Genomic DNA, 14,194 nt, shown 5'->3' with positions numbered 1-14,194 from the left:
CTATATTGCAGTTTCAGTCTTGTCTATGAAGCCATAAAGCCTCCTTGCCACAACCTTCCTCATCAGCCCAATGCTAGCTAGGGTCTGGCCTGAAATCACCAGGGTGGGAAGAGCTGAATGTCCCCTGAGGAAGGGGGTTGGTGGCCTTTGAAGCACTGTGCCTACTGATTACCTGAGTTATTACTGGGTCGCTAGTTTCTTACTAAAAAGTTAAAAATCCAACTCTCCATGAGGAATATGAGTTTTCTCATCACTTGCACAGACATACCATAATATTATGCCAGTAAGGGTATTCTGGAAAACAGTTGGGTATAGTGAGATTTATAGAACTCTCTCTGTGAAACCAAAACTTGCCATCAAACCAGGAATTCAAAAATAAGCACCTGCTTTAAGGCCACTGGGAGCAACATCCAAGGGGTGGGGAGCAACATGTTGCTAGTGAGCCACTGGTTGGGGATCACTACTATAGAGGTAATCTGACTTTACCAATGTGGCCTCAGTTTTTAGCATCAGAGCCTTAAGTGTTTACACTACCATGGGAGCTACACACACAATAATCTTAATAATGGAAGAACCCAGATGGCTAATACATTGAGCTGCTTTGGTCCATTACTCTGCAGATGTGATCTACTGGTTATTACCTCAAGGCCTACTGGCAGATCACCATGTTTGTAAGGATTCTGACCAGGTTCCAAAGGAGCAACTGAGATAGTAGTAGTAGTAAAAAACCGAATAAGGTTTGATAAGTAGGAGAGTCCCAAGAATAACTAGTGCAGTATATTTATTAACAGTTAGATCTGCATTGTATCTGTACTAGGCTGGCAAGTAAATTGAAGTGTGCACATCATATATCCATTTTTATTTTCACAATTAATCCTAATATGTTTTATCTGGTTCTTTAGCTCTGCTTTTTTTTTTGGGGGGGGGGGGCTTGTCTGCTGAGCTCAGTGCTAACAGGATTCACAATAAGATATGTAGGAGGGCATATTTGCATTTCTGATTCTGTGACATAAAACACTAATATTGCCCAAGTTCTTCCCTGCATTTGTTTTATTCCAAATGGGTATAACACGCTGACTTTTTCTGTGTTTTCATGTGGAAACGGTGCCAACTTCAGAGTTTTTGCTCTGCTCTACTTTGTATCACTGCAGGGTGCACATTGCCTGCTAATTAGGCGCAGCCTGAAATAATGTAGGAAGGAGAATGTGCTACGGACCAGACATTCTGCACAACAGCCGGACGGCACCGCTCTGCTTTATGGTATCTATGTTACTGAATGATAAAGTCATACATTCTCGTATTGCTTTCTGAGAGAGTAACAGTGCTGAGTGTAAGTTCTAAAAGAGGGGTGGAATTACCATGCAAACAGATATTACGTGGCTGGAAGCTACTTGGAAGCTTTTATAAACAAGAGTATGGGTATTGACTTCAACTTAGGGATGCACCAAACCGACTTTTTTTGGGTTCAGGTGAACCCCCAAAACCCACCCCGATGGATTCGGGAGAATACCAAGCAGGTACCTCATCTTTCACCTACTACTAGTTCCGGACCCTTTCCCCCCACTGCAGTACCCCCTGGTCGGCTTGGCCCAGCACTGTTTCAAGTACGAAAAGCCCTGAACAGTCCCCCCCACCAGTAGCATCTTACAGCAGCCCCTCTGGCATTTAGAAAACACTGAATGTCAGCCCGGGTCTGTCTCTAAGCTCTCTTACCGCTCTCTTCAAGGCAAACTGCCTTCTACATGGAGACCAATGCCAGCAGTTGTCATCCAAGCACTGTTGCCCTAAAATGCTCACTGGCACCTTTCTGCCCACAACTGCCAAACAAAGGCTATTTAGGAAAGGCTGAATTGGATAGACTGTTTATCATCCTATCTATGCTTAATTCTAGCAGGTTTCTGTCATCAGAATTACAGTTTTGTACTACAACAAGAAAACCGGCAGTGGCAATCCTTCTTGCAAATTGGATGTATCAGATGTTGTTCTCACTGTACAATAGTTGAGCATGTTCAAATTGACAGCCCCACCAGCAATTAGGCAAATCAGTTATCTTGACCTAATGGCACATTAATTGCAGTGACATTTAATCATAAATCACAGTTCCATCTATCATGAGTCACGCGGAAGCACGAGCAAATTCATAAGCACTGGGTGCTGCATTGTAGCTTTAAGTGAATTATTCTAACATTCTGTGATAAAAAAGGGCCAGGTTAATAATGAAATGCTTATCATGTGCTGAAAGCAGTGTCGGACTGGGGGGTGCAGGGCCCACCGGGGCTCCCGCCCCAGGGGCCCTGCAGGTGCCCCAGCCGCGTCCCCTAACCCCCCCAGGGGCCCCCCTAACCCCCCCGCAGGGCCCCCACCTGACGTCTTCCCCGAGCGCGTATAAATTAAACGCGTCAGGGGAGGAACAGTCAGTAGGGGGAGCGCCGGCAAAGGTCGGACTGGCCCGCTGGGGCCCACTAGGGCCGGGGCCCACCGGGATTTTTCCCGGTGTCCCGGCGGCCCAGTCCGACCCTGGCTGAAAGGTGTCTGTCAACCCACAGTACAGGTATAGGACCCGTTATCCAGAATGCTCGGGACCAAGGGTATTTGGTATATGGGTCTTTCCATAATTTGGATCTCTATACCTTAAGTCTGCTACAAAATCAATTAAATGTTAATTAAACCCAATAGGATTGTTTTGCACCCAATAAGGGGTAATTATATCTTAGTTGGGATCAAGCACAAGGTACTGTTTTATTATTACAGAGAAAAAGGAATCATTTAACCATTAAATAAACCCAATAGGGCTGTTGTGCCCCCAATAAGGGGTAATTATATCTTAGTTGGGATCAAGTACAAGGTACTGTTTTATTATTACAGAGAAAAGGGAATCATTTAACCATTAAATAAACCCAATAGGACTGTTCTGCCCCCAATAAGGGGTAATTATATCTTAGTTGGGACCAAGTACAGGTACTGTTTTATTACTACAGAAAAAAAGGAAATCATTTTTAAAGGGGGGCGCTGCCTGCGTTTGGCAGAATTGTACTAATAAACATCATAATAAGGGAGGGTGGGTGACTTGCACATTCAGATGCACAAGTTAGGGAGCACTAGCCCACACAGGCTGCAATGGGGCCCTGTATAGGCCCGTACTGACTCTCTACATGCTCCTCCTTGCCTGACCCTCTTATATTGAGAATAGTGTTCAATTCAGGGTGCAGTCATCAGGTCTCGGCACTCCGAAATTTAGAGGCCGATGGCTATTTGTACACCTTTAAAGGAGAAGGAAAGGTAAAAACTCAGTAAGCTTTATCAGAAAGGTCTATGGAAATACAGCCATAAGCACTCATAGAAACGCTGCACTGACTTTTCTATCAAAAGAAACACAGGATTTCGTCTCCCTTTTTGGGAACATGTTCTTCCGTATCAGACTTCCTTTCTTTTAGGGCTCCGTCAGATTTGGGGCATGAGTCTGCTCAGTTCTCTCCTCTCTCCCCCTCCCTTCTCCTGCTCCCCCCTCCCGTAAGAATGAATAAGAACTAACTTCCCCCACCCTTAGGAATGTGTGATCTGAGCTTTCAAGGGCTATAACTGCAGCAGGAAGCTACCAAGACCAAGCTAAAATGGCCGCTGCTATCAGAGGGAGCTTCTAGGGCTCTTTACTCAGGTATAGTAAAGCTTTCTGCAGAATAAATATAGTGTTCTAGGTGGCACCAATGTGGCAAATCTATTGGCAGGAAAATGCCAAAATGACTTTCCTTCTCCTTTTAAGTTAACTTTTATTATGTTATAGAATGGTCAATTCTCAGCAACTTTGTAACTAGGTTCCATTTTTTATTTTGTATAGTTTTCAAATTAATTCTTTGACTCTTTACAGCTTTTAAATGGGGGTCACTCAGCCAGGTAGCCAACAAAACCTATTTCCCTGTGAGGCTACAATTTTATTATTGTTACATTTTATTCTTAATTTTTCTATTTAGGCCCTCTCCTTATCATATTCCAGTCTGTCATTCAAACCACTGCCTAGTTGCTAGGGTAATTTAGACCCTAGCAACCAGGTTGCTGTTAAACTACCAAAAAACAAGATTTAATAATTAATAAGATTAATATTTAATTTAAATTTAAAAAAACAACTGCAAATTGTCTCAGAATATCACTCTGTGCATCATACTAGACGTTAACTGCTTGAAAAATATGTATTTGATATACTTCTTATAACGAATTATTCTGAAATGTATTTTTTTTTCTCTGCACGTTCCTCCGCTCGCTCTTTCTGTTGCTCCATGCTGCGGCTCTCCAGCTGTCGCTCAATTACAATTTCCATCTCCCGGCATTGTTCCCCCTTGGTTTTTGTTTTTTTTTTACGCAGGTAATTCCGGAACGGATGTCTTACCGCGAGAGTCACATTGGTAAAATAATTAAACAATTATACTGACTGCAGAGAAAACTTTTTAAGATAATTCGCCGACTGAATTTTAAACGTTCATCTCACTGAAGTAAAGTAGATAAAATTATATGAAGGCTTTAAAATGTAAGAGGAGAAAACAATCATAAATAGGGTGTAATTTGTGTAAATTTTACCCTTGTTTGTCTGAAAAAAAAAAAAAAGTAGTCATTATTTGTAATTTATTTTTCAATAACTCAAGCAGAGTTTTGTTAAAAAAAAAAAAAAAAAAAAAGGTGAATGAATTGGAAGGAAATTCTGAGATTCAGCATGAAGTCTTGCGCTGCCCTCTGTTGGTAGGAACAAGAGCTTACAACTTAATGAAACATGGCAGAATTGTTCCATTTACAAATACAAAAAAGCTTTTATCCTAATCATTTTTCTATATTTAATCCCAAAACTGAACTGCACCCATAATAACCAGTAGTATGGTCAGGAATGCATAGGTCGGCGGCATTGTTCATGGTGACCATCTTTGTTTGCACCAGTTGCTGCTGGTTACCTTTACTTTGGGGCTGTTGTGCCTGCTTCTGAGCTAATGTGCCTGTCCCTGGTATGGTCGGCTTGCAGTGCACATTGTTGGCTTGCCATCCAAGCACGTGACCTCAATGCAAAGCTGCCTGTGATACAGCGGCATGGTGAGGATTGTTTTTTTTTATATAAGCACCTGAGGGATCCAGTGTCAGGTACCCAGGGCCCAGCTAGTGCTATCACCCAGCCGGATATTTAACTGGCCCAGACGGTAAATCCCCAGCTAGGAGCAATGTAATTGCCAGCAAATTTGTAACACCCTACAAATCCCTCCCTTCCCTGACCCTCTCTTCTAAAGGATTATTTCCTACAAGTACAGATCCACTTATACCTGTCCATTTCCCCGCCCACTCTGCCCATTTCCCTGCCAATTTCACCACCCACTTTGCCCATTTCCCCACCCACCCTGCCCGTTTCCTGGCCCTGTGAGATCATAGTCCCACCCAATGTTACTCCCCAGTCCCAAAGGCCAGAATTACAAGAAAAAAAAGGTGGCAACCCTAAGCCCAGCAGGTACCCTAGTCAAGGCCAACCACCCAACAACCTCCGCAATGAAATCCCCCAACCACTGCACTGTGGAACATACAGCTATTTTAATTTTTTTTAAGCTTTCTGAAGCAGGACCCAACAGGGCCGAGGCCGACAGGGAGTGGTGCCCTTCTCTTTATCACATGCACAGACAGTCCTGCTGTCCTCGTACAGCCCTGGGCATGATAAGTCTTTTAAAGTTCTGAATTATACAGTTTGGAAGGAGGCTGGAAGCAATAAAATGGGGTTATATATAGATCAAAAGGGGCAAAGTTACTTGCCATTTTGCCTTCAGAAGGGTTGGCTTATATCACAATGACATCAAACAGTTAGAGCCAATAGGAAGCCAAGCATCTCTGTAAATGTAAATAGAAGGTAATGTAAGGTAATAAAATGTCTAAGGTTTGCCTACATCTACTTAGCTTAAAGGGAAACTATACCCCCAGAATGAATACTTAACCAGCAAATAGTTTATATTATGTTAAGTGACCTATTAAAGAATCTCCCCAAACTGGAATATATATATCAGTAAATATTGCCCTTATACATCCTTTCCCTTGAGCCGCCATTTAGTGATGGGCTGGGTGCTCCCTCAGAGATCAGCTGACAGGAAGTGATGCAGCTCTGACTGTAACAGGAAGTAGTGTGGGAGCAAAAGGCAGAACTCTGCCCATTCATTGGCTGATGGGGCCTAGCATGTATGTGTGCCTTGGCTTGTTTGTGTGCACTGTGAATCCTATGATCCCAGGGGGCGGCACTTAATTCTTAAAATGGCAGTTTGCTATTTAGGATTACCCAATGGCACATACTACTAAAAAGTATATTTTTATGAAAATGGTTTATTTAGATGAAGCAGGGTTTTACATATGAGCTTGTTTATGCAATATATTTTTATAGAGACCAACATTGTTTGGGGGTATACAGTAATTTTCCTTTAAAGAATACAACCCTGATTTTGCTGCACTACAGCTCCCAGCATGCATTAAACTGACTTGGTTTAAGCAGCAACTGGGTAATACTGTTTGGACCCCCTTAAACATCCCCAGCCTGGATTGAATTAAAATAATGTGTCTCGCAGGATCCCATTCATAATGCAAACAAATCCCGAATACGCTCTGGGAATCACCCACGCTCAGACGCCACTTAGAAGCAAAGCACAGGCAGCAGCTTACACCTAAGGTTTGTTACAGTGGACAATTGGGCCAATCAAAATTATAAACCAAAACTGTCAACCACTATGAAACATGAGCAGATAAAGGAAAGCAAACAAGGCCACAAAAAGGAACTTAACTCGAAGAACAGGAATAGCAAACAGGGCTTGGGTTACTCCAAACACATTTGTCTCATAATCATGGGCAGAAATTTGCTTAAATAAGCTTTTTTTTTATATCTACACAAAAGGTAAGGTTCATAAATGCAGCAGCGTACATCTAAGTATGTTAATGCACAAAGTTCAATAACGAACGCAATCAGCATGTTTTTCCCACAATGCACCATTTTCCCCAACAATTCTGTCACCATTTCGGATGAAAATAGGCGATTCAGTGCCTGATTTGGAACAGAAGGCAGGAAGGGCAGAGTGGCGCTAAGTGCAACTATACGGAAGTACCTTAATTAACGTAGTTTTAGGCACAACGAGGAAACACACAAGTTGCCCATTGTACTGGATGAAAGATCCCATACATGTGTAATATCAAGAAGTCACAACTGCACAGCAGTTTCCCTATGTTACCTAAAAGCAAGATGGCTGACATAACACTTTTATAGGCTAGTATGTTTTGGCTGACTGAGCTGGAGGGTGTAAATGAAATGTTGAGATATTAAACTGGGTGATTTCTTACTCTGCTCTCAGTCCAACCAGCCTACACCTTGTACCACCCAAACTGCTGTGTTCCCACCAAGGGCATAAATTCGAGCGACTCCTGAAAAAAAATTCAGGAAGGCTGACAGGTATAAAAAACATTGTATGGAAAGTTTATATCCACCACAAATGGAAACACAGAGAACATTTAGGATAGGCTTTGCACATATAAAGCTGTTACAGGACGTAAAAACAAATGCACGGGAAAAAAATCTTATGTGTATTTGATCATTTCTGAATCTGTAACAGCTCTGACTGGAATCAGCACGATCCAGAACTTATTCTCCTAGAGCTGCTGTGCTGTCACATCATCAACGTACCCTCTTATTCATGTCATGTCACATTATAAAATATTTTGATACATTTTAGATTATATTTATTAAACACCTTGCTATTTTCCTTATCAGAATAGATGGTCAATAAAGGTTTTCTAAAATTATACATTACAAGAACAGATCCCTATTACACATGTCCTCCTCGGTGAATTGCACTTATATATATACCTATACATATATGTGTGTGTGACAAAGGCCTGGCAGGCACAGTCTCTTACCTTCTTCCCCCTCAGTGCAATATTTGGTGTTTTGATGAGCAGTTTCTCAATGAGATACTCCCTATTCTAGAAGATAAAGATGAGAAGTTATTAGTAATCTCTCTTTACAGATACAGTTCCAAAAAAGAGGGAAGGCAAAATGTTCTAATTAAAGTCTATATTTTAGTTCATTTTGTATTTCTACTTTTAAGCCCCTCTTGTTATTGTTTGCTATTACATATACAAACAGATGTAGCCAACCACCCCTTATAAATTAGAACCAAAAGTCAACCCTACCCTTCTTGTAACATTTCCTTCGTAGTACAGTTATGGGATCTGTTATCCGGAAACCCATTATCCAGAAAGCGCCGAATTACAGGAAGGCCATATCCCATAGACTCCATTATAAGCAAATAATTGTAATTTTTAAAAGTGATTCCCTTTTCTCTGTAATAATAAAACAGTACCTGTACTTGATCCCAACTAAGATATAATTACCCCTTATTGGGGGCAGAACAGCCCTATTGGGTTTATTTAATGGTTAAATGATTCCCTTTTCTCTGTAATAATAAAACAGTACTTGTACTTGATCCCAACTAAGATATAATTACCCCTTATTGGGGGCAGAACAGCCCTATTGGGTTTATTTAATGGTTAAATGATTCCCTTTTCTCTGTAATAATAAAACAGTACCTGTACTTGATCCCAACTAAGATATAATTACCCCTTATTGGGGGCAGAACAGCCCTATTGGGTTTATTTAATGGTTAAATGATTCCCTTTTCTCTGTAATAATAAAACAGTACCTGTACTTGATCCCAACTAAGATATAATTACCCCTTATTGGGGGCAGAACAGTCCTATTGGGTTTATTTAATGGTTAAATGATTCCCTTTTCTCTGTAATAATAAAACAGTACCTGTACTTGATCCCAACTAAGATATAATTAATCCTTATTGGAGGCAAAACAATTAAGGTATGGAAATCCAAACTACAGAAAGATCCCTGAATAATAGGTCCCGCACCTGTACTTAGCTTTATGTGGGAGTGGGAGCTGGCCCCATGATATGTATACCCACACGTAATCAGATGAAGTAGAAGCTGAGAATGGGTGCTGAAGGTAAAATTTTCAGCAATCTGTTCTTGGGAGAGGGAAGGGGGTATACTAATGATCAAGCCAAGTACTGTAAGGCAGCTTTGACCTGCAAGGAAATAGGTAATCAAGTTGCTCATCACTTTCCCCTAAACAAGGTCACGGGACAAAAGCAGGGCAAGAATTACACTGAATACTGGGGTTGGGAAAAAAGGTGTTCCCTTTAATCAAGTGGCCAATGTTTGAAAACAATCAACCCCCTGCTAGATAGTGGTTACCAAAGGACTACTAGTCTTCAAGTACACCTAACTTGCCTTTTCAAAAATCTGCTTGAAACACAGAAATACCCTCCCCACCAATCAGCAAGCAATAATTATATCAACACTATCATCTCTACTATTTGCATCGTAGGTTAATATGGCTGCGGAACTACAGAAAAAGTCTGCAATCTGCCTTTTATATAACCACATTAATGTACAGGTATGGGATTCTGTTATCCAGAATGCTTGGCACCTGGGGTTTTCCGGATAAGGGATCTTTCCGTAAGATTTCCATAACTAAAGTTTACTAAAAATCATTTAAATATTGAATAAACCCAATAATCCAGTAAGGATTACTTAAACCTTAGTTGGGATCAAGTACAATGTACTGTTTCATTATTACAGAGAAAAAGAAAATCTTTTTTTAAAGATGAGAAGTATTTGCTTATAACGGAGTCTATGGAAGATGGCCTTTCTGTAATTCAGAACTTTCTGAATAACGGGTTTCTGGATAAGGGATCCCATACCTGTAGAATAAAACAAAGCAGGTTAATGATTAGAGTTAGTGATTAGAGGGAGCAGCTAAGAAAGAAAACAAGTCTGTATCCTGTATAAAGGTAGTAGTAATTCCCAACCCACCCTATAGTTCTTATCATTTTCATGGCCTGTACCCACAGAAGGTGCCAATATTGGGCGCCAATATCCCCAGATAGAAATCTGACATTTTAAAAACCTGCCTACTACCCCCACCTGCAGCAGTTTGTTGTATATATATATATATATATTGGAAAATGGGAAACATTACCTTAGATTTTTGGAAGAATTTACACTTTAGTAGTTCAGCTGCTGTTGGCCTACGGAAGAAAACAGTTGATTTAAATCATAAATAAATCTTTTCTGTAACCTTACAGCTTCTATCTCCTCTGCAAAAAAAAATAAAAAAATAAAATAAACCTCAAGTTAAATGTGTGCCTTATTTATGTGCCTTTTGCCAACCTTGTTACAAGTGATAAATATGTCCCCTGGCGCATGTGCGGCTGCTTGCGTTACCCATGGGAGCTATGAGAGTGCATGGATAGAGGGCTAAGGGTGCCTCTGTGCCTTCTGCTGTTCCGTTATCTGCTGCCCTTCATGGGCCACTGCCCTGAGAGGATTAATCCATAAAATGCACATTAATATGCAAATACATTCCTTGAGATTGTGAGCAGAATGCTCCATTATGCCCCAGCCCTGGAACTTTCTTCTCTAGACTCTATCAAGTGATCTAAGGCAGCAGGTTCCCTCAGCTACAGCAAATGACTATTGGAAGAATAAAACATTATTTATTTACTGTGTTGGTTCATGGGGCGAGGGTGGAAAGCAGCTGCTTAGCATGCAAAGCGTGTCACACACAAATATGATTTATGAACCGACAGTAGCGATGTCCAATGTGTCATATTTGACCTCAATCTTTTCTTCAACCTCTGTGTGCTAATAATATTATGTGCATGAGAATGTAGGAGTATACAGGACTAACAAAGGTAAGTTCCATCTGCTGAAACAAGCCTGAAAATATGGCACACATACACATCTATCTATCTATCTATCTATCTATCTATCTATCTATCTATCTATCATCTACTATCTATCTATCTATCTATCTATCTATCTATCTATCTATCATCTACTATCTATCTATCTATCTATCTATCATCTATCTATCTATCTATCTGTCTATCCTTTATCTATCTATGCATCTATCTTTTGTTTATCTTTGCATTGATCTACCTTTTGTCTATCTATCGATCTATCTATATATCTATCTTTTGCCTGTCTATCTATCTATATATCCATCTGTTTATCTGTCTGTCTAGCTATCTATCTGTGTATCTATCTATCTATCTATCTATCTATCTATCTATCTATCTATCTATCTATCTATCATTCTGTATCTAAATATACACATACAGATAGGTATGCCTGGTCTGTATACACCCATAATACTGAGCTGTTTCTATCATAAGTGGAACCTATGTGGAACCCAAGTGGAACCTATGCTTACTAAAATTATTTACTTTTCCTGCGGGATTAACTGCATACAGCCCATGTTGTTTTGGCTTTACTCATGCTATAAATCTAAAGAAAGCCAATTAAAACCTGGGATGAAGTGACTGCAAGGGGGTTGACAAGGGTGATAAATATTTAGGTTGAGAGTTCGAGCTGGAGGGCTTTAGGTGTGGAGACCCCTGAATAAAAATATTTTAAAAACAAATATAATGTCTACTGAACTTTTATCTTTGATATTCCTACTATCAGGCCCCTATTGATATTAGTCCCAATAATAAATCCCCCTCTGTCCTCTCTAAAAATAGCCCAGCCCATAGTGCATTATTAAAGGATATGTTAACCCTAAACAAATAAATAAAAACTGCTTAGCATGCTCTTCTGAGGACTTTTGCAATTTACATGAATGTTTGCCTAGTCTCCGAGATATTAGTTACTCCTACTAATGAATTTGAAACGGCAGTGCAAACTGCTGGTCATTTCGGCTGACTGCACACATTTGGTAGATATTTCAGAGGAAGAAAAGAAAATTCTTGTGAAAGTAGCTCTGCTAAGTAAAATCAAACAAGTGAGTAGAAAAGTCATTTGAGATTCCTCTTGTCAGTTCAACAGATCGAACAGATGTTCAGATTCACATCCCCAAATTAATCCAGTCAGACAAATGACCAGCAGGTGGTGCTGCTGTTTCAAATGAATTGTATTAGGAGTATAAAAACTACAGCTATCTTGTATCTAGTACAGGTTTTGCACCCTTTATCCGGAAACCCATTATGCAGAAAGTTCCACCTGCATTTTACCACTCCACCACTCCATTTTAATCAAATAATTCTCATTTTTGAAAATTGTTTCCTTTTTCTCTGTAATAATAAAACAGTACCTGTACTTGATCCCAACTAAGACATAATTACCCCTTATTGGGGGCAGAACAGCCCTATTGGGTTTATTTAATGGTTAAATGATTCCCTTTTCTCTGTAATAATAAAACAGTACCTGTACTTGATCCCAACTAAGATATAATTACCCCTTATTGGGGGCAGAACAGTCCTATTGGGTTTATTTAATGGTTAAATGATTCCCTTCTCTCTGTAATAATAAAACAGTACCTGTACTTGATCCCAACTAAGATATAATAATTCTTATTGGATTATTCCTTATCCTATTGGGTTTAATTACTGTAACTGTTAAGGTTTGAGATCCAAATTACAGAAAGACTCCTTATCCGGAAAACCCCAGGTCCTGAGCATTCTGGATAACAGGTCCTATACCTGCATAAGTAAATCTAGAGCAACTGGACTTGCTGTGACAACTGAAATTTACAGAGGCTGTGAATGCTGTGAGGTTACTGTGATAGGATTACCAAGGTGTCATGCAACTCATAGAGACAGGTGTTACTTGCTGCTCTAGATTTACTTATACAGGTATGGGACCTGTTATACAGAATGCTCGGGACCTGGGGTTTTCCGCATAAGGGATATTTCCATAATTTGGATCTCCATAACTTAAGTCTACTAAAAATCATTTAAATATTGAATAAACCCAATAGGACTGTTTTGCCACCAATAGGGATTGATTATATATAAGTACAAGGTACTGTTTTATAATTACAGAGAAAATGGAAATCATTTTTAAAAATTGGAATTATTTGCTTATAATGGAGTCTATGGGAGATGGCCTTTCCGTAATTCGTAACGTCTGGATAATGGGTTTCCAGATAAGGGATCCCATTCCTGTACTAGATATACCATGACCTGAATGAATCAAAACTCTCATAGTCATACAGATAGCTTAAAAACTAGAAAAAAAAATGCAAACTGCAAAAGTGGCCAGAAGATCACTCCGAGCACTTTTATATTCATTTTTTGTTCTAAAGAGAGGTGCAGCATTCTATGAGAGATATCTTTACTGAAATGGCTCTACTTGTATACACAGCCCTGTGCAGTGGGGCGAGTAAGCAATAACACAACCACAAATTCTACAATTTCAAAAAAATTGAAGATCAACTCCTTTAGGGCCGTGGTAGACGGGGAGATTAGTGGCCCGCGACAAATCTTCCTTATTGCGGGCGACTAATCTCCCCAATATGCCATCCCAACAGCTTGAATGTAAATCGCCGGTGGGATGGCACAGAAGTTGCCTTGGGATGGCATATCGGGGAGATTAGTCGCCCACAACAAGGGAGATTTGTCACTGGCGACTAATCTCCCCGTCTACCACGGCCCTTACGGTGCTCTGAATTCTAGCCGTTCCATGTACAGAGCCACAGGGAATAAATATATGAGCTCCTTAGGAAATATAGGTGCTATTACTGAAATAAAAACCAGTTATTCTTGAAACCGGTGCCCACTGACAAACCAGTTAGTGCGGGCATTTAATTTAAGAAATAGACCATTAATTTATGGTAAAATAGCTTGGAATATGGTTAAGGGGAAGAAAATCAAATGAATGTAAATAATATGTATAATACGCTCTCCTGAGCAATCAGGCGATTTTCCCTTTTCCTGTGTATGGCTAAGTATAAAGTGGAAGCCACGTGGGCTGAAAGGAAGCTTCTCTGTAATGTATATCCTCGTGGTTCTCCTGTTCTACAGATTCCTTATGATAAATACGCCCCCCACCCACGGTTATAAAGAAGTATTACGTTTTAGTGTCACCCAATACCTGAATGCAGGCAGTGTTCTCAGCTATTTTCATGCAGGGCAACATTGTTAGTGACAGAAGGACAATTTGCTGGCAGGGAACTGGCATCACTTACCTCTTTGATGGATCTTTTTGGAGACACAACGAAATGAGCTTTCTAAACGATTTCCCATACTTCCTCATCATCTCTTTGTCTTCCACTCCTGTCTCTAGGGTGGGAGGGTCGTTCTGCAGGGTCAACATTAAGACCTAGAGAAATAAACACACTCAGGAAACT

The 14,194-nt window shown here is 40.2% G+C and overlaps 1 protein-coding gene across 1 annotated transcript in view; it reads right to left on the bottom strand.

The window, feature by feature from the left end:
- The window catches only part of stk39 (serine/threonine kinase 39), a 176,372-nt gene that overhangs the window by 116,917 nt on the left and 45,261 nt on the right, over window positions 1–14,194 (bottom strand). The window contains exons 8-10 of the mRNA XM_018097600.2: window positions 14,033–14,166; window positions 10,043–10,091; window positions 7,906–7,971 (exon numbers count right to left, since the gene is read on the bottom strand). Coding sequence (XP_017953089.2) covers window positions 7,906–7,971; window positions 10,043–10,091; window positions 14,033–14,166 — 249 coding nt within the window. The remainder of the gene's footprint in view (window positions 1–7,905; window positions 7,972–10,042; window positions 10,092–14,032; window positions 14,167–14,194) is intronic.

Source organism: Xenopus tropicalis, chromosome 9 (assembly GCF_000004195.4).
Source record: "Xenopus tropicalis strain Nigerian chromosome 9, UCB_Xtro_10.0, whole genome shotgun sequence".
Taxonomy (NCBI): domain Eukaryota; kingdom Metazoa; phylum Chordata; class Amphibia; order Anura; family Pipidae; genus Xenopus; species Xenopus tropicalis.
Note: the sequence above shows the minus strand (reverse complement) of the source record. Positions and strands in the feature narration are given on the sequence as shown.